Source organism: Falco punctatus (genome assembly GCF_963210335.1).
Source record: "Falco punctatus genome assembly, chromosome: 9".
Taxonomy (NCBI): domain Eukaryota; kingdom Metazoa; phylum Chordata; class Aves; order Falconiformes; family Falconidae; genus Falco; species Falco punctatus.
The window spans coordinates 52,643,707-52,664,313 of record NC_137589.1 but is presented as its reverse complement, the minus strand read 5'-3'; the positions used below and the strand labels follow the sequence as shown (position 1 = coordinate 52,664,313).

Sequence of the window (20,607 nt, the reverse complement as noted above, 5' to 3'; positions counted from 1 at the left end):
GGGACCGTAGGACGTCATGCTTAAAAAGACATTGTGCAGCCAGGGATGGGAGCACTGCTCGACATCTCACAAGGAAAGCCTGTTCTCACAAGATTTCCAGTCAAACTGAATAAACCCACGGCTCAGAGAACTTACACACAACCAAACTCCCTGTATGTAAGGACAAGGCACATCCTACATCCCACCTGAAGCTGATTCAGAGGTAGCGTCCTCTTGTGACCCTGCTGCCAGCTGGGCTGCCGTGCCCTAGTTCTGCCCTAAGGAGATGGACAGACATTGCCCAGCAGTTAGAGTAATTAAAAACAGTTATGGACTTCCTGAGGTGAGGTGTTATATCTGACTGTACAAGCACTCTCTCTGTGTCCCTGCATGACACTAGGGGAAGTCCCATAGACAACCACCACCCTTCCAGTGAAGCAGTGGCAGCATCCAGCTACAGAGGCAATAACACCTTAAACACACGCAGCCAATGCCTTGTGATAGTCTGGCAGCACCGTAATTTCCAGAGCGCTTCTTTAAAGCAACATTTTTGTCTCTACTTACTATTAGTCAACTTATTCTCCTGCCTCAGCATCACCTGTAAACCTAAACCTCCTTCCAGCCCAAGGAAGGAATTCATGTCGCTGAGTCCTCGTGGGCTCTCGGCACAGCCCCGCAGGCAATACAACGGCCCGAGGCAGCCGTCATGACGAGACTCCTGAGTGACAGCATGTTCAACAGCTTAAAAGCTATTTGCCATTTGAACATACTACCTGTGCTTTCCCTGCTCCGATTATTCTGGCTCCTTGTGCCCAGCCCGGCAGCAGGGTAAGCCAAATATGCTGTGCTCAGGCTGGAAAAAAAATTGGCAGCAAATGACTGCAAGTGCAATCAAGTGGTGTGACTCGCTATTCCTGCCCAACCAATGTGTGCCTGACTCGAGGGGAAAGGTGTGGGTGAACCTCTGAAAAAGGTACGGCTGTTAGTTCCTACAGGGAAATCCACCCACACATTCAGATTTTATTGTGGTCAAAATGCGTTTGCTTCATCTCACCTCAACCTGGTCAGAGTGAACCAAAAATCTATTTCTACTTCTGCATCTCTTATAACCTTGCTGAGTGTCATTATGTAACTTTAGTATAATTTTGCCTCTCTTTTTCTCCATTAAATATATGGGGAAAGACACTAAAGACTGTGCTGGTGATGCTGGAGTGTGTAGCGTCACACTGTGCAGTCTACAAATGAAATGTAGTCATGATGATATTTAGCAAATGAAACAAGGAGAGAAGATGCATGCTGGGGAGAGGCACAGAGAGAAACATCATAGAACAAATTAACAAATGTCTGACAAGGCAATGAGGTGTCTAGAGTTTGTTACCAGACAGGAGATTGCAATATGGATCAAGAGAGTGGTGCGTTAACGATGCTCTCTCTTGGTTTCTGAGGCCTGCATTACTCTTGTCAAAGAAACCACAGTCATAGCTGCTTCCTCTGTGGACAGCACCGAAAAGGCAGCCAAGTCCCAAGAAAAGCAGAGTGAATTCTTCCTGAGATGTTGCTGTCCCAGGACAGCAAAAAACCTTCAAAGGTGGGCAAGTACCAAAGGAGAAACTGTGCTGTGTACCTTTACTAGAACAAAGTTCCTTAAAATAAGGAATGGCCAATTCATTAGCTCAAAATTTACTAAAAAAAATTGTGCAATAGGAGTTCATTTTGTAGGTTAGCTACAGCGCATAACTGCTTCTCGCACTTAATGGCTTTAATGCGCAGTATCCAAAACACGTATTGCAACGAGGTATTACAGAACATGAGCCCTGCTTCCAGGCACACACACAAATGCACTCAAACATGCAGCAGCTTCCTTGTGCTTTGTCATGACCCTGAGTTAATTCTCATGTTAACGGTGCACTTCTTTATAACCAGCCTAGGCTCTTAGATTTGCACCTAGCTGACTAGGACTTACAACGGGCTTCCTAGCCCTCCTCTATGCCTGATATTACCTTCTGGGTCTGTCCACCACTGTGCCCAGAGGACTGCAGATATCCAGAACTCCTCTTGCCTGGCTCCATTTCAGCACAGATTGGGGTTAAGCATGATCCAAACAAAACAAGACTGGTGCAGAGTTCACTGGTTGTGATGGTACGGAGAGGTTTGCTTTGGAAGGCAGTTGGTGCTGGAATGCGATCCAAAAGCTGAGATCCCTTCTGACTTAATTTGTAGGTTTGTGACAGTAGACAGTAGAGAAGAGTTGTTAATGCACCCTTGACAGCTTTGTTGATAATCGACGTATAGTCCTTGGAAATTAAATAATGAGGATCAGTGATGTCTCGTATTTATTTTTAAGGGTATGAAAGGACATTACTCATCATTTGGTAGAGAAGCAGAGTGATTTCTATAATCAGAGACATGAGTAGAAACAACTTGATCCCGTGATGGGGTAGGAAACCTCCAGAGCTCAATCGGGATAATATCTCTCCTCTAACAAGGAAAAGCAGCAGTTCTGCAGGATAGCTGTGATAGGCATCTCGGAGCCGAACTTTGCTGGGAAGAAGCTGCACAGTACACTACAGTGATGACCAGACCCGAAGCATTAACACATTGGCCAGTGAAAAGCCCTGGGTGCCCTCTCATGGAAGTCCTAGATCAATATGGTATTGGCAGACAGTACGTAAACTGGTGCCCTTGAAAGGAAAAATGGGGCAGAGCGCTCTGAGTGATCTGATCTCTGGTATGAAAGAATCTCTGAGCCTGACACAGCTCCTCTAACCCGCTAGACTCTAAGTCAAACTAATACAAGAGCATCTTCTGACAAGACCATTCCCCTCTCCTGTATTATGTGACTCTGGGAGAAATTTTACCTTGTCACCAATTAACCATCCAAAATCCAGAGAATAAAGATGTAGAGATATTTTTTTTTTTGTCTGTCTGTGAGGATCTGTCCTGCCACTGCATGCTATACATATCTCTGGTATTCTCAAGAGAAATAATAGGCTCACGTTATTTGTTTTAATCTCCGTGACATTGTGGCATTGTAGATGAAACACCCACACATGCCAGTGAAAAGGCTCAGGAGAAAGAAGAGTTTGTGAGGTGGGGAAGGAAGACCGATAATCTCGACTGGAGCAGGGGAACAGGTAAAATTCAGAAGGGCAAGTTGCAAATTAACCAATATTTTAAAAGGGAGGTTAATTAGTGAAAGTTAGACTGACACTTTCATACTAACTCACAAGATGTTCTTAGCGTTGTACTATCTTACATGGTGCACATCAAGTAGATTTGATCTCCTAATCAGTAGACACATAGGGATTAAAGCAGAGCTATTTCCATCTTATTTTTTTTTTTTTTTTAAGAAAGAAAAAAGGACATGACTATCAGGGGGATTGGATGGCTCAGGGGTCTGTTAATAGGATAGAGCGTTGTTCACATTTCAAGGTCTTTGGTCTGATTACAGACCAGGTCAATAGGGAGAATGAAAGCCATTGCATTTAATGGCTGGTTAGTGATGGATGTGAAATGAATTGATGGTGTCAATCCAGTTCAGAGCAGACTTCACGAAAATACTTTAACCTGTCTTGCATTTTTTTTTTTAATAGAAATGCAGAGATCTGAGGAAAGAAAAAACTGAGATTAAAGTACCCAACTAGGACATCTTTTGTCCATTCCCACCTCTGCTCTGCAATATCGCCCAGCTGCGGCAAATCACCTGGTTTCTCACAGGTTCAGTTCTCTCTAAGTAAAACAGAGATGACATTTGACTGCCTTTTATTAAGACATGAAGCTAAACACCTGAACGTTGCGGCCAGGGTATGGCAGGCTTGGGTACCCCTTAAGTGCCAGGGGGACCCATGTCTCACGTGCCCTTCTGCTTTCAGGGACCACCCCTTTGCCTGGAGGTCAGGCAGCAGAACAATACTCCTAGATGCTTCCTCAGAAAGCCTCAGTCCTCAAGGCCATTAATCAGTTACCTTTCTCAAGCACTAAATTCATTTAAGGGAGGGAAAAATAAAAAGTAGAGCAAAGAAAGAACTAGGTTTCATAATATGGGAAGACTGTGACTGGGAGTCTGCCTTTGAAGCACCTACAAGAGAATCTAATCAAGGCATTTGCTATAAAGAGAAAATCGATCACAGAACATTTTTAACATTTAAAACATGTCTCTGTTTGGACAGCTGAGACATCCCATTACTGTGAATGACACCGTCAGATCAAGGGTCTACACAATTTGAAAGAGCTGTAAATCATTCCCAGACCTTCAGGCACACAAACATTTACAGAATTGCTTTAAATTATTTGTAAATAATGGGCCAAATCCATCCCTGGGTGCAGAGTGGCTATCTGCCATGGGTGTCTATGAGAACAGCACTGCCTTACTCCAAGGCTGAGCTGAGTGGGTGGATACACGGGCCAGGTGCTGGTGTGGTGCAGGGGGAGTTGGAAGATGACAAGGTGACACCTGCCTTACACCCTGCACACCCACTCAGCAGAGCACGAACTGATGGGCAGTGGGAGCTGTACAAATATACGTCCAAAAGTCACGGATGTAAATGCAAGTAGGGGCAGTGAGCAGCTTTTGTGTATTTTTACACCCTTGTGAGACACTTATCTTGTCCAAAGCTTTGATGAGCCAAACACAAAGGTAACAGAGAAGGGAATAATTTACAGGCTGATGAATGAGGGTGAGTACGAGGGCACAGAAGAGTTGGATTCCACTAACACAGGTGGCCTCTTCATTCACTGAATGCCAGCCTTCAGTCACACTGGAAGCAGCTGGTGCCCCCCATGCTCTCCAGTAGCTGGTTGACACCTACTAGGTTGATATGGTTTAAATGATCACAATCATTAAAACCCCCCCGCTACGTCTTGGCTACTGCTGCTCTCACAGCACTTTCTCTGAGGGGTCACTGTCATTAACTATTTCACACACGGGGCACAACAAGCTGGTGTGCCTTGAACAACATCATCCAGCAGGACTTATGGGGAGTAAACCCAGGTCTCCTGAATACTTTGCTGATTGGGACACCCCTCCTCATTCTCTTCTGGAATAAAAGCATTAATTGGGGGCTAAATTACCTATTTTTGCAGGTGAAGGGTTCAGGATCTCAGGAGATGCCTACTCAGCTTGTGCAGAAAACCCCAAGTCAATGGCAGTGTGCTCTGCAAACTGGGATGCACCAGCACTGAGGGCCTCACTCCTGGGTCTCTGGGGCAAGGAAAAAAAGGCTGCAGCTTGGAAAGAGCTGGGACATGAGGCAAAGCCCGTAGTTTCTGAAGACACGGTCTGTGACATCCAAACACACTCAATGGGAACCAACGGTGAGACTCCGCAGCCTGGCCCTGGCATCCTTGACCATATCTTGATGTTTCAAATTACAGCTTTTAATAACAGGATGTTTTAACATGAGCCAGGATGGGATCAGTGGGGTTACCAGGACGTTAGAGTGGTGTTAGGGAAGCAGCCCTCCTGCCTGGCTCATTACTGCTCCTGGAAGTCGGTCTCTCCAGACTCGACGAGAGTCACATAAGCAGTAAGTTAATGGGCTGCTGTTACTGCTGCCTCTCATGTCCAGGTCTGTTAATCTCAACAGAAACTGTACTAAGGAAAGCCCTATTAAGGAGGATTTTAATAAGGGGCTGATTTGTAAACACATATGACCCCGGCCTCATTTGTAACGTAAGGAACACATGCGCTCTCGCCTCTTGCCTGTCTGCTAAACTTTAAAAAGGCCATTTGCTGTGATGCATTGCCCTCAGAAATCTCAATGGATTTTCCTAGAACATTTCCTACAGACTTTCCGTTGAAACTAAACGGTACTATCCATGCTGGATTACTCTATAAAATCTACCTAGAATTTCCTGCTGATGCATATAGAATACTTGCAAGCAGAAGGGAGAATAAAGCATCCCTGTTCCCCCTCCGCTTTCCTGTAGTTGCTGCCAAGGATGGAGGCAGCGTTCCCTCTGTGGGGAGCCTGTGGAGTTTCTCTGACTCAGAGACACCTCAGAACATCTGTAAAGAGCATCTATTGATTTGTATTTGCGCATTTGGTAAAGCAAACTCCAGAATGGATATTATATAATGAAAAATCTTTTTTTTCTTTCTTCTTTTGTACAAATATTAAGGGCCAGATTCTAGCCTGAGCGACATCCCAAGCAATCCTATTGGAGGACGTATAAACCAGAAGAAAATCTGGCCTGCTGTATTTACCTTCTGGTTGAGATCAATACAAAATATCAAATCTCTCTCTCTCTGCTTTTTTATTTTATCCCCACCCCCTCAAGTGCAGAGGCTAAACCTCACATGGTAAACTAAACACATGGATTTGGCACTGAAAAATCCAGAACTTGAAACGTTGATAGGTGGCCCCAGTTTGGCATACAAAAGCTCTTCCCACACCAAAACATTAGCTTAAAATAGTATCCTCAGTTGAAAGGCCCAGGATTACACAGACCAGACAAAAAAAGCCTTAGAACCAGTCTGCCCCTGTGCCAGCAAGCAGAGGGATAACCTGCACTGGTACTGTAAGGGCTGCTCCTGTCTGTCGGGCAGGTGAAGAATTCTTCTCCATGACAGCACCGACCATCGGTTATTAAAGGACCAACCTACTTTGCAATAGGCTGTCTGAACACTAACACATAAAATACAACCCGCAGTATCTCAGCTTTTGGTCCAAAGAAACACTAGTGGATGCTTACAATTAGCATTATGTTCGTTTGAGAATTGATAAATAAAGTAGAAAAGATGTGTCTCTTTCAGTAGTTCCAAAAGAGAAATACAACATCGTCGTGGGATGGATAAAGTTTTGGGAGGCTGCAGTGCTGGTGCTTTTTCGGCACCTACTACATTCAGCTGGGGCTAAGAGCCTGAAACCCAGGGACGGGTGTCCAGGTGTTTCCCTGGTGGGTGCCTGGCTGCATGGCTCCAGAAGATGCTCCCACGGCACCTGCGTGGCTCATAGGGTGGACAAGCTGCTCTGCTGGTGGGCTCCACAGTGCTTTCTCCCCAAGCCCTTTCATTCTCACTGCACCCGTGACTAGCACAAATGTGGCAATGGAGGATAGAGACAACAACCTGCTGGCACAGCTCGCCCCACCTGGAATTCACTCTCTCCTTTCCTAGCAGGGGCACCAGCACTTCCCCTACCAGGCTGCTGATGTGCTCCCATCCCGACCAGACCAGGAGCCTTTGGGAGGGGTGACAAGCGACACTGGTGCTGAAGCATGCATGGAGCGAGGCACGTGGCTCGGCTCCCCTTTGCCAGGCACAAAACCTTACAGCCATGGCAGCCTGCTTCCAGCCGTGCCCCTTTGCAGGGATTCCCCTGAGGGAAGAGCTTTGTGACTGCAAATTGCTGGATGTACGTACAAGAGCAAAGTTAATATGCTCTGCATGCTCAGTAAAACCAGAGCTCTCCGGGAGAGCTGAGCAGGCAGCACATATGTGGTTTTCAGGGAGAAATTGCCCTTTTCTGACTCTGTCCAGAAGCAAATGGCTTGCCCTGTAATAAAGGCTGGGCTCCTCTGGTTTATGGTAAAGACCCATCTTAGTTATAAAGCTCCAGCTCAGAGTTCTCCTAACAATCAGAGAACACTGCAGTTATTTTTAATTTGTGCCTAGGGAAATAGTATTTTTTTTTGGGGGGAGAAGAAAATAAATACTTGTTTAAAGAAATCCTGTTGCAGTAATGGTGAAAAACAAACATGGCTCAGTTCTGTCCAGGGGAACTGTGCCATGTGTTTCTTGCCGCAGGGGATCGGGTTGTCAATGCACAGCTTGATAAGTTTGTTAGCATTGGTGCTACACACATTTACGCTGATGGAAAAATCTTACTTGCCCTGGTGCAAGAATCTATGCAGCAGATGACCTTATTGAATTTCCAAACATGTGGGGAACAGCCATTCCTGTGGGCTGCTGCTTTCAGCCTGGCAGAGGAACAGTCGTCAGAGCTGGAGCAGTGTACATGAACTACACAGCTCAGCTGAAGTCAAAAGAGGGATGCTACCGCAAACAAGCATCTGACTTCATTTGCAAAGCCAGCAAGTTGGCCCTTTCTGTTCACACAATCTGAACGGCATATGCTTCAAGAACTGATGAACCACAGATCAGATCAGCCTAACTCCTTCCCTTCAAGAGCCCCAGCCCAGAGCATGTTAGGGCTGTGCAACACTCCTGAAAGACCCACGGCCGTGTCACATGAGCGGTGGAGGTGAAGGTTGGTGGGGGGTGATGTTTCCTTGGTGGGTGATGTGGGAAGAAGTGTTGTTTACAGCAGAGCCTCTAAGCAGATGGTTGGTGGTAGGGTATAAAGTGACTCGGAGTGTTCACAAAGGGAAGTGGGATCATATGGCGAAGCTGTAATCGTTATTAATTATCTGTTACCAGATTAGAGGTACATTAGTGACCTGCACCACTTATCCAGTGCACTAAACCACGCAAAGGTTCTCATAACATAATAAGGTTAAAACAATAATGAAATGGTACAAGAACATGACACACCGTAGCACAGCATGGTGTGAGCGGGGCTCGGGGAAGAGCCCTGCAGCCGAGTGACGTGGGTGCCCATGGAAGTGAGTCGGGTTATGTTACGGAGATGGGGAGCGGGTACCGTACGAATAATTGCTCACAAACATACCTGGCATTTTCCTCAGGTGATACTCAGGGTTATGTGAATAAAACCGGAGTTAATCAAACTCCCCTGAATGCTCCCATTAATTTCTGTGGCTGAACTCAAGCTGCAGAACTCACTAAAGGAGGAGGTCGTCAGAGCAGAGTGTGAGCTAGGATAAAACGAGAGGGACTGGCTCTGGACTGAACCTTGATCACTACAGTGGCTTAAGAAGGTTTTTGTCGCTCTCTCTCTGTGTCCCTTGCTAAGGATTTGCTGAAAGAGCCAATGGAGAAAAGTAGCAGCCTGACCATTAATGCCAGGTTCCATAGTGCAGGTTTGCAGCTATAGGAAGCAACGTCAGCCCCATGGCTCAGCAAGGGCTGCCTCGGGGCTTGCCTGCCTTTTTCCAGAAACACCACCTTCCCCTTCCTCAGCATCACTTGGAAGGAAGCTGTCGATCAACGGCCTAAGTGTTTTGTTATTAGCACAGCTGGGCTCCTGCCATCACCCACGAACCTGAGCTACACACAAAAAAGCTCAGTTCTTCCTCTGAAGAGCTGACGTTTGGTGGAGCATCTCTGCTGAGATCTCCTTGTGCTCTGAATTGCCTCGCTGGTGCTGTCCTTCCCTTGGAGGAGGAGGGGGGTGGAGTGGAAAGCCCCAGAGCTGTTTGCAAACAGCCCAGACACATCGATGAACGTCTTCAACAAAGTATCCCAGTGCCAGAAAGGAGCAACCCGCTGCACACAGTCTCTCTTACTGACATGTGCAGTACGATGTGCACAGTCATAGGTGTCCAGGGGAGAAAGCATTTCCAAAAAGTTCATTTATAGCCCCAGACATCTGGCACCAGCTTCATGTCAAAAGACAGTTTGGTCTTAGCCAAAGGTTAGGATGCCATTGGAGGAAAAAGAGACTTTTTTTTCTTTTTTAAAGTCTTAACCTTGTCTCAAGCCAAAATTAAAAAAAAAAAAAAAAAAAGAAAAGAAAATCAATAAATCTTAAATTGTATTCAGCTGGGACAGATGGCAAAGATATTAAATATTTTGGCATTTGGCCAAGCACACATTTAATGCAAAAACTGATGCCAGTGAAATAACCTTTTCTCCTTTTAAAAACCCTCTCCAAGTTGACTATTATCCACTAAAAAAAGAAAAATAAAAAGGGGGGCAGAAAGGAAATCTAGCTCAGAAATGCATTAACAGATCACTCTGAGTAACAACCCAGCAGAGTTTATGGCACAAAACATGAACCTTATTTAGAAAGCATTTGATTGGGGTTGATAATACACAGTATCGCCAGGGACCGGTGCAGTCTGCTCTGCTGCCTGTGGCTGAACTGTCTTCCATCTAGTGCTGATTTACTGTACAATTAAGACAATGTCTATGAGATCTAAAGCAAGTACCTACTTCCAGGGGGATACTCCTAGATCTAGTTATTATCATGCCAGCACATGAAGTATCTCTTTCCAAATAAGCACCCAAGCCCTGGTGATAGTCTCCTGACAAAAAGCACAATCCTGCAAAGTGCTGAGGATGCTCAGTTCCCTCTGAATTCACTAGAGGATGAAGGTGCTTATTGCGTTATGGAAGATGTTCAAAGGCTAACACTCAGAGCTCAGCATCTTCAGGATCTGGTCCAAAGCACGTTTCCATTCAGAACTGAGAGCAAGTGATTTTTTTTCTTTTTTCTTCTTTTCTGATGAGTAAATCAAACAAATGGTCTAAGAGTTATTTCTCCCCTGAATATTTTTTGTGCTTTTGAAAGATTCTGCTGGCAAACTGATTGCTCTGGAATATTTATTTAATTTACTTACTTATTTTTTAAATTTATACCGCATGTTCATTCACTATTCTCTAGGTATGCACATAAGGAAAATATATACATGTCTTTTTTGAAATATACCACGTCACAGATGAAGACAGACAAGAACAATGGTAAGGTGGAAAGTACGCTCAGAGGGAAGGCTGAGGCACAGCACAGCAGCTGTGGGGTCTTCTCATTGCTTGGCAGGTGGGTCAGTATAAAAAGACCTGCCATTACAGATGGAGAAACTGAGGCATAGAGCACGGCTGCAACCCACCCACCACCTCTGAGCATTTGGAGCAGTGTTCAGAGCATAGTCAAGTGCTCCCTGGTCCAAAGTGATGTCCTAGGATCCAGGCCTTCGTTTCCCACCCCCCCAATTAGAGGCTGTGATTAGGCCCTTTGAAACTTTCCTATGGGCAGCCAAGGAATTGTCTGCTTTTCCCAGGGCTCCATGGATAAACTGCTCTAGAAAACCAAACTATCATTTGATTTTTGCATCTCTTATAAAAGGTTAAGTGCAAATTAAAATGGCAGCAAAAATATTTGCTCTGTAGCATGATTAAATACACAGATGTTTTAACTGCATGTTTGTGCCAATCATTATTTGCCAAAAAAAAGAAAAAAAAAAAGCAAGTAAGCGAGTCTGGATATCTAAACCCTCCAACCCTCCTCCCCCAAACAAAAAAAGAACCCTCAAAAAACAGCCTTCAAAGCCAACTGCATTTAATTCTCTAGTAAATTTTCTTTTTTTCCCAGATAAAATTAGCAACGCATTTATTGATTTCTGTGTAGCTGGAAATGCATAGGTAGAGCTAAAAGAAGGGTAAATAAAACATGATGGACTCTCAGGGTTAGACAAAAGAAAGTGCTTATAAATGCAGAAGTCCACAAGCAGAACAGAAACTGTGACAGGCTCAGGAAAGGGGCCAGGAAGCCGGCTGCGGGCTGTAAGCTGTTATTTGTGTCAAAAATCTCCAGGAATTGACTGAGTATGGGCTTTCTTAAGCACGACCTTTTGCCAAGATCTATACGGTTATAATCGTCCCATATTACTTATATTGCAGGAATTTCCATAAGTATTATCCTGCTTTGTCTCTGCAAACAGAGGAACTGGGGCAGGTGCGCACGAACAGTTTAAGCAAATTGGTGAGCAGGGGTGACATGATGTAATGCTGTTAGTTTAAGTGATATTTGATCAATAGCATTCATGACAACAGCCGAGTTTGTTTGTCCTTAATGCCAGGAGGTATTTTACCACTTCAGTAGTTTTAAAACTAGGGGACTGAGTCCAGGGAAATCGATGTGAAAGTGAAATTCTTCTGAGTTCATAGTGGAGCTTACAAAAGGCGGGATGGAAAGTGGTCGAAAGCTCAACGAGGGTTGGGACTCCTGGAATCCACTGCACGATCACCGATTCTTTCCACATGTGACAGGGGACAGGTCACCTCTCTCTCCTCTTATCCTCAGTTTATCCACTTTCAAAGATGATTAAAGAAATTAGATGACCAGCACCAGTGCAGTTGCATCAGGCTGTTCATATGTAGGGTGAGATTCAATATCTGAAGTAGTTAGACCCCAGACATGTAGGGATTTAAAGCAGGGACCTACCCAAACATGTGGGGATCTATCACCAACACGTACCAAAAGCAACAACTACAACACATTACAAATCAAGCCTTAAAACTGTATAAATATTTAACTATGCATATATATGTATATTTAAAAAGATAAAGTATCTTCATCAAAACTGACATAAGGAGAGCGCTGACTGTAGCAGATAGTTCTCACGGATCAATGTTGCCTTGACCTTTGTGTGTCATGTTTTTGATGCTGTTACATTTTTTTGCAGAATCAGACAAGCTCATACTTCTGCAAAGGAAATTTACTGTATCTCAGTGATACAGACTGCACAGCGTTTAACCTTCCCAGCCTGAGTTTAAATGGGGTTGTGCACGCACGTGCGTTTCTGCGTTGCTGGGCTATAATGGATAATTTCTACTTCACCAACTAGTCACATGAGAACGGAGGGGACTGCAGAGTCAGTGTACAAAGGACCATAGAAGCCATAATGCATAGAAATTTGGTAAACGAAGCGTTGAAAACATAACCTTAAATTCATATAATGAAATGAAACCCACTACTCTTACATTAAACAAGAAGACCAGGAGCTGGAATATGTGACCTGTTGGGTTGGTTGCTGCTGCAGGAGGTAAGAACACAGGACCGTGCACTGCGCTCTCGGGAGACAAAGCTACATGTGTCACCTCTCTGCCTTCCGCTGGCTACATCTTCTATACCGCCAGAAGCTTCTCGGGACACAGACGGTGCCCAGACAGGGCTGCATGAAGGACGCATTGAGATGAGTCCAGTTTTGGGCCGCCAGTGGCTGCTGCTATGCAAGCGATGGTTAACACTGTGAATAAGGCAACAAACTTGGGCAGCAAGCTGAAACGGGAAGCGGTCCAATCCTGCGTTTACAGCCTGACTCTGCTGCAGGTCCAGAGTGGGTGATGCTGTGCACAACGCCTGTCCAGATGCCTCAGTTTCCACATCTGCAACAAGGAGATAACTATTCCAACCAGTGTGCCTTAAATACTTTGAGATGTAAGTAGTAAGAGCTTTGTGATGTAAAATTTGTACGGCAGACTGCAGTATTATTCACCAACTAGACATAATCAGAAAGAAGGATGACTCAGATATGGCTCTCATTGCTCTACAGCAATAAAAAAATATCTTCCACAATAAATTTTAAGAATTAGTTTGTGTCGTTTCTGAGTTACTGGAAAAGTAACTTTGCTTGTTCTGTTCTTATAAATAAAATGCCATCGTATTATCACAAACAGCATGAAACATGATGTTCAGCAGAGACAACCCATAGTGAGGGCTCTTTTTCTGCTCACAGACTTGGCTGTGTGGTCCTGCCGCGATTCACCTGTGAATTGAACCATCTGCAATTAACTCAGTCCTGCCAGTAACCAATAGTTATTAAATTCACCCATCAAAAGCATTTCCTTATGTAGAGCATCAAGTGTTTAATCTCAGACCTGAACAACAGCACCAGAAGGTTTTATTTATCAAATCAAGTCACACTGTGTAAGTGTCAAAAGAAAGATTTAAAAATAAGGTTTTAAGACTATTGGGAGAAATTGGAACGTTCCAGGTACAAATAGAGAAACACAGTCTGTCTGTCACATGGCTAGCAGCAGAGAGAAATGTAATCTACAGTAACAGCACCGCTCTCTCTTTATTTTCACTTTGCTCAAAGGGCACTTTTTACCTGCAGTTGCCAGCCCGGTGGGTGGCAGCTGTAACATGGGCTCAGAAGTCAGACCCCCAAATAATCCATTCTGCCCCAATCCCACCCTGACGGACCTGGGCTTGCTGAAGAGGTGCCAGGTGACTCCACCTGGCCCAAAGCAATTTACATCCAGGTAAGGAGGAATAACATTTTAAAAAAAAAAAAAAAAAAAAAAAAAAAAAGTAGTAAAGTCCCTGTAATGGGATGCGCATGTGCCAGGGCTGGGCTGCCGCGACCCAGGCTGTCCCACATGGGACCTCCCGCACTGTGGTCACACTGGAGGGACTGTCCCGTGAGTCCAGGTGGCCCGTGGTGCTGCCCCAAAGCTGGCACCCTGCCTGTGGCATTGCAAAGGCTGATTGGCTCGGCTCCTGGCAGTTTAAATATGTTCATGTATTCCCTCTATTTTATTTATTCATTATTTCCTCTCTTTTCATAGGAAAGAGAGTCACACCACCAAAGATCAACATAAGGTACTGGGACTGATTTTATCACCAGCTCGGATTTTAAAGAAGCCATCCTCCGCCATGCTGGGCAACCCTGCAGACCCTTCGATAAAACGTGATGGGAGAGGCTGTTGGTTGCCTGCAGTCTCGGGGCTCATGCCAGCTCTCCCCGTTGCTCAACAGCAGAGGTTGTTGCGGGTTCAGCTTCCTCCAAAGGCCAAAGCAGGTTACGTTTTGTCCTTAAAGTTGAGCGTGACTTCTGAGTTGAAACTACTATTTGGTTTGTAAGGACAGAAATAGGACTGTGGATATTAACTGCTAGCAAATAATTGTCTGATACAATAAAGTGGAACATCACCTGCTCCCTCTGCAAACTTTCCTTCTTTCCTGGTGCCACTGAAAATCGTCTTTTCTCCCCTATTTCTGACAATGCAGCAGAGAAGACTAAAGATTTGCTGCTGTAGGGTGGATACCAGGATCCATTTACACCTTCTGTGGGGAACAGGGTGCTAGAGGCTACGGATCAATTTGAATTAGCAGACCCTTTAATTCCAAATTTCCAATTTATTTGCTGTGCAATCAGGGCAAGAACATAAGGGGAATTAAATAAAAATCAAGGTCTCTACTCAACAGTATTTGGTAGTAGATTACCTGTGGTAATGTGCATAATTTTCAATTCCTTATCTGTCTTCCCCAGACAGGTGACCCAGAGTTATTAGCACTGTTTATAACATTAAGCGCTGGGCTGGGATTATAGTCCAAGTGGCTGCACAGCACTGTATGTGAAATCCAGCTCTCCCGAGCACCCGCTAATCAAGTTCACTTGGGCTGATCTTCCATCTCCAGTTCTAGCTAATCTAGGATTTGATAAAAAAAAACAGAGGGGAAAAAAAAAAAAAAGCAGGTAGCGTTCTCCAACTCCTTCATAGCTTAATCCACGTATGCAAAGACCATCAAAAGCAAGCACACACCGTGAGGGAAGGGGAAATATCACCCTGAGACAGGCAGAGCCAGGGCAGGCAGTGAGACAGCACAAACTTATTTCACCACTACCGTGTAAAATGTTTTTAGTGACACGGCACTAAACTAGGGGAGGAAAAAACATGCAAATGCTCCTGAGTGGAGGAAAAATGTTCTCTTCAAGCAGAGCAGAGCAGCAAGACGTGTCAGCATGTGCCATTTTGTGCGTCTGGTTTATTGGTTGGAGGTCAGGCAAAACAGATAAATAGTGCTTATCAGCAGAGATTCATTAATGTCTTTTCACTGCTGCCACAGATGCTCTCCAGTGCTCAGGGTTGTCCCCATGTTGTGCAGGAGGCAAATATTTGCAGTGCCGGATGAGAGTGGTTTGCTTTTTACTGGAGCAGGCTGTGGCATGCTTGAAGATGTGTCCCTGACCCCTGGTCTGGTCCCGCTAGTCCCCGGGGGTGGAGCAGAGAGGGAAGGAAAGAGCCATTTTATCTGCTGCATCCCACATGAGTGTAGGATGTGCCTAAATACCTGCAGAGGCTCTGTGTCAAGAATGAGGAACATACTGGAGGACTCCTGGCTCCTAATTTAGGCAGATAAATGCGGTCCTTTCTCTCCTTTTACAATAAAGTACATCACCTTTGGACATGAAACAGCCCAGATGGTTTCTAGCCCCCTGGAGCTGTGACTTGGTTGGCAGAGAGCTCCCTGTTGGGTACCACAAAAAGCAGTTTGAGCAGCTCCAGCCGCTGCATCCCCAATCCCTCGGCGGTGGAGCAGAGTCTGCACCACCCAGCCCACCCTGCACTGTCTTCCTGGCCTGGGATAGCCACCACTGGGTTTGTTAAGATTAAATCCCCCAAGCAGCATCTATCTTCCCACTATTTCATACATAGATTAATTTAAAATAGAATAAATAGAACACTACTTTTACTATAGTAATATACCAACATATAAAACATATAAACATGTAAAAACAATAACAACAGGGCAATTATATGTTTATTAGAGAAAAAAAAAAAGTTCTGTATTTAATAATCAATGAAATGTCAACTAACATACTATGTTTGCAGAAAGCCTGGGGTATTCTGGTTCAGGGCTGTCAGATGATGGCTGAACTCTGGTGTCCTCCACCCACGTTGGGAGGTCTCGTTCTCTTCCAGAAATCTATCTGAACCTAACAAAGTTACTCAAGATGTAAGCTGCTTCTTAGAGCAACGATACCAGAATATTAACACAAAGCCTGCTACTTGGAACCACTGATACCAGCAGGTGTACTTAAAGAGAAGTGTTTAATCAAAGATCTAATGAAAAGAAATGAGGTGTGAGAGTCTGACCCCTTGGTACAGAAAATAAGTTGATTTGAATGCTGATAGCTGGTCAAGAAGTGCTCTGTGCAGGGAACTGGCTCGGCAAGCAGATGTGCTCCCTTCGCCCGCTTCCCATTGCCACTGGGGAGCAAAAGCCACTTGTGCCACCTCCTACCCTGGGAAGGGAGGCACTGAGGAGCAAAAGGTGGCCAAAAACAAAAGAAGAAGAGACTGCAGGAGATCTGAATGAGAGCAGAGCAGTCTCAAAGCCAGCTGGGGAGTGGAGTGGCAGAGTGCTGTGAGCTGGGATCACACGTGGTCCCGAGGCAGTGGGACACTGCTTGGGGACATGGCTTGATCTTCTGCAATAGTGGGCTCTGCAGCCAGGAAGGTCTATCCCTCCTTGGTGTTGACCCCTGCAGCACCAAGTGATGCCAAGTGCACATGTGGATGATCTTTGTGCTAATGTGGGAGCTCCTGTCACCTCCAGCATGAGCCCTGTCCCTGGTAAGGAATAATGTTGAGGAGAGATCTGCATCCTGAGCTGGCTCGTGGCTTCATCCTGGAATAATCAAGCTCCTTTTGCAGCCCTTGAGAGGCTGCCTTGGGTTCACGCTGAACCCCAGACATGGCTGAGGAAGGAAGATGAGATTGTAGTTTTTTCTGCATAGATATCAGCTCATTGCAGATGTAACTGGTAAAGCACCCACAACTCTCACAGCCAGTCTCTTAGCAATATAAAGAGCCTGTGCCTCGATGGAGATGGCTGCAGTTATACCAAGGCTGGCTGCACTCTAGGTGCTTTGGTCTTAACTAGTCGAAATGAGTTATATACCACACTGCATACGTGAACTCCTTCATAACCGATATAGAAAAGAAACTAACAAAAGCCTCATGTGCCGCTTCCTCTGGAGTAGCTGCTGCCTGAACAGCCCAACATCTCTCCCCTGGCCTGAGCTCTCGTTTCCACAGCTGGGGACAAAGAGATGAGGAGGTGTTTGCCCATGTGTCCACCAGCAACGTGCACAACAGAGCACAGATCCGGGCTGTGGCTGCAGCCAACTTGTAGCTCAGTTATTCTTCAACAGCAGTTTGTAAAAAAAAAATAAAAAAAATATTAGTAATACTAAATTTGTAACACTAATTAAAACTATTTCTAAAGCACAGTCTGGGCTTCTTCCCTTTCCCTGCATGATTGCCCTCTCCAACACAAACAGAAATGCCAGTGCTGTCTGGGAAACAAACGCTTCCAGCAGCGCTGGGAGGGATTGCCCAGCTCATGGAGCAGAGCTTGCAGAGGCTCCTTGGGAAGGAGGGGGCCACGGGTGGGACCATGAGATCTTTGCAGCAGAGCAGAGGGGATGGGGGAGAGGGGCAGGGCTGCTTGTGCCCACTGCTCCCCTCCAAACCCAGCAGCTCCTCCCTGCGTGGGGGAGACGAGAGCTGTGCTGCTTCCTCAGCGGTGCCTGATGCGTTTTGGCAGCAGCTCCTCACCCCCAGGTGCACAAGGCAGGACAGGTGAACTGGGCACGGATGTGCCGAGGGGATGGATGTTGGCTAAACAAAGATGTGCAACTCTCAGCTGAAGATGGACACGTACGAAAGAGAATCCCTCCTCCCTTCCTTGCTTCTGAAGTTAAACAAACAAAACCCTATTCTTGCCCTAGGCATGTTTCTGCTGGATGTTCAGATGAAACCTTCTCAGTGATTCACTTAACAGTTGTGAGTATGATAATAGCAATAATAAAAAAACCCCAAACAACCAACACACAAGAAAACCACAGGGTTTTGCAAGACCTCATAGCTGGTTGCTCTGAATATCCGAAATACCATCACACTTTCTTGCTCCGTTTGTAGGGATAGGTGAGTTGGAAAGAAATGGCTTATTTCACTCCTATTCTCTTACTTCTTTGACATTGTTTTGATTAGAAAAGAGAAGCTATTGGCACTGGGTGTAATAGCTTTTATACCTCTCCTCAGTGTCAGTATTAGATGCAGAATTCTTCTCGCCTACCAGCAAAAATTACTCTAACTCACTGAAAAGAAAAAAAAAGCCATTTTGGTAGAAATATTGCTCACTTGGAAGTTATTTTTTATGGATATTGAAAAAGTCTTCATCTATGCTGCAATCCCCCAACCTACAAAGACTTTCAGTTTGAAACTGCCAGAAAACAGCTAGTCTACAGTCAATGTGGTATATCTAGTTTCTCCCTGAAGAATTGAGATGTTCACATTTCTTAAAAAATAAATTATAGCTATAAGCATTATGGTTCCGAAAGAAGTCACAGAAGTGTGATGGAGGAGCCTGCAGAGCGCCCTGGGACAGCGGCGACAGGCTGCGAAGTCCTGTTGTGTTCATCCTGGGGAACGGTGCGGATGATGGAGGTAATGCCGAGGTCCCTGCTCTCTGTCCCCTCACCAGCCCCTCAGGACAGAGCTCTTGCGGCTCTGCAGCTAAGTGGCTGTTGAGCCATGTGTGTCCCAGAAACTGGTAGGGGGCCTGGGAAGATGAGGAATCATATGGAACTTGACCACTAGATAAATGTGAGGAACCACGCACTTCACAGGGCACCGATTAAGAAAATGCAAGATGTTGATCCAGCTGCTACCTTTACCATTCCTGTGAGGTAGGAGGTGGCTGCGATGAACTCTGGCTAACTCACCCGAAATGTGGCCCACTGATCCCTGAGCAGGAGCAAATTTGATGTCGTAGCGGACAGAGTTTCAAGGTTTGCAGTTCTGTGGTTGACGCCAAGACTGTGCCATCTGCGGCACAAAAAGCCCAGGACAACTCACACATCAGATCTGACACGTTTCAGCCTTGTCCCAGGAGACAGCTCTTCGTGCATCCACGGCACACGCTTGTTATTTATCACATCGCACTCGGCAAACGTGCTTCCTGTTGCCCTGTGTATGCTGATTCTAATGTGCTGTGTGTTTCATCTGCTCAGGTGCACATTTTGAGCTTTCCGGGGCTGACATTTCCATAGCTGCATCGGAACCACCAGAGCTGGCAGGATACATTTCATTCTTCGTAAAATGTAAACGCTGACACCTTCCTAGTCTGGTCTGCGAGTGATGCGGTCGCAGCTGTGAAGCAGATGAATGAAGCCTGCATATTCACCAAGGTGTGCGCTCATTTTCCCAGCGTGGTCTCTCTCCCTGCGTGTCGTTCCGAAAGCGACAAGCATCGCTGCCTCCTTTGGGCTGTCAGTTTAAAATCTCACTCAGGTAGGTTCTCAAACACAGGTGACAAAAGGGAGCCCCGTTCTGAGCTGACACAGCTCGGCAGCACCTGACAGAGCTGCTGCACTGGTGAGAGTGCAGATCAGAGGCAATCAAAGCCTTGCAGCGCTTCAAGGCATTCAGATTTACCAACGATGGCAATGGGGAAAAGTCCTAAAAATAATGGTGTGGAAAGGGCCGTGTTACCTTGTTATACTGTATGCTGGGAACAGACTAGTTTTAAAAGCAATTTGCATAATTTAGCTTCTCCACTCTTAGAATAGCAAATTAACAGTTCATTTTATGACACTACCAATCAACACCTATAGCCCATTAAATTTAACAACAAACTTGCCTTATGAAGGAGGTTGCAGCTGAGTCTTTCAACAAACCCTCCTTAGCACTTACTCTTCCCCCTAAATTGTGTGCTTCTTTGTTTTATAAACTAGCATTTCTATTTTCTCATTAGCAAGCATAACGCTAAATTAATTCCAGGTGTTAATTTACACATGTGGTGCTCAGTTCAAAACTCAGCTCAGCTGGTGTCGATGGAGACTAACCTTAGAGCATCTTTAGTTCTCCACAAGTCCAGAGCAACCCTCTGCTGCTCTCGGCTGCTGCGGTGCAAGTCTCAGCTAGATCTGCCCTGCACCCTGCTGCTCGGGGGCGGGGGGGGGGGGGGGGGGGGGGGGGGGGGGGGGAGGGAAGCCAGAGCAGCTCCACTTAACCCCATTCTGTCCCCAGTTAGTGCAGTGTAATCTGAGAGCAAATTCACAAAACGATAAAAAAATAATTAATTACTCAAGGTGTACGTTGGGTGTAACCGGAGGCAAAAATTGGCACAAGAACTGAAAATATGCAAAAGCTTATTTTAAAGGTTCATTTTCAGCACCAGCTTCTGAATACGGGGGTCATTTCAGTAAACAGACCAACATGCTGCTAATTGAAGGGAATACCATACTACG

The 20,607-nt window shown here is 45.5% G+C and overlaps 1 protein-coding gene across 1 annotated transcript in view; it reads right to left on the bottom strand.

Moving 5' to 3' along the window:
* Positions 1–20,312, bottom strand: part of LOC308069200 (uncharacterized protein) — an 84,559-nt gene extending 64,247 nt beyond the window's left edge. The window contains exons 1-2 of the mRNA XM_080401110.1: positions 4,610–20,312; positions 1,980–4,577 (exon numbers count right to left, since the gene is read on the bottom strand). Of these exons, the coding sequence (XP_080257236.1) occupies positions 1,980–2,048 (69 nt within the window). The 5' untranslated portion in view covers positions 2,049–4,577; positions 4,610–20,312. The remainder of the gene's footprint in view (positions 1–1,979; positions 4,578–4,609) is intronic.
* Between the last annotated feature and the right edge of the window lie 295 nt (positions 20,313–20,607).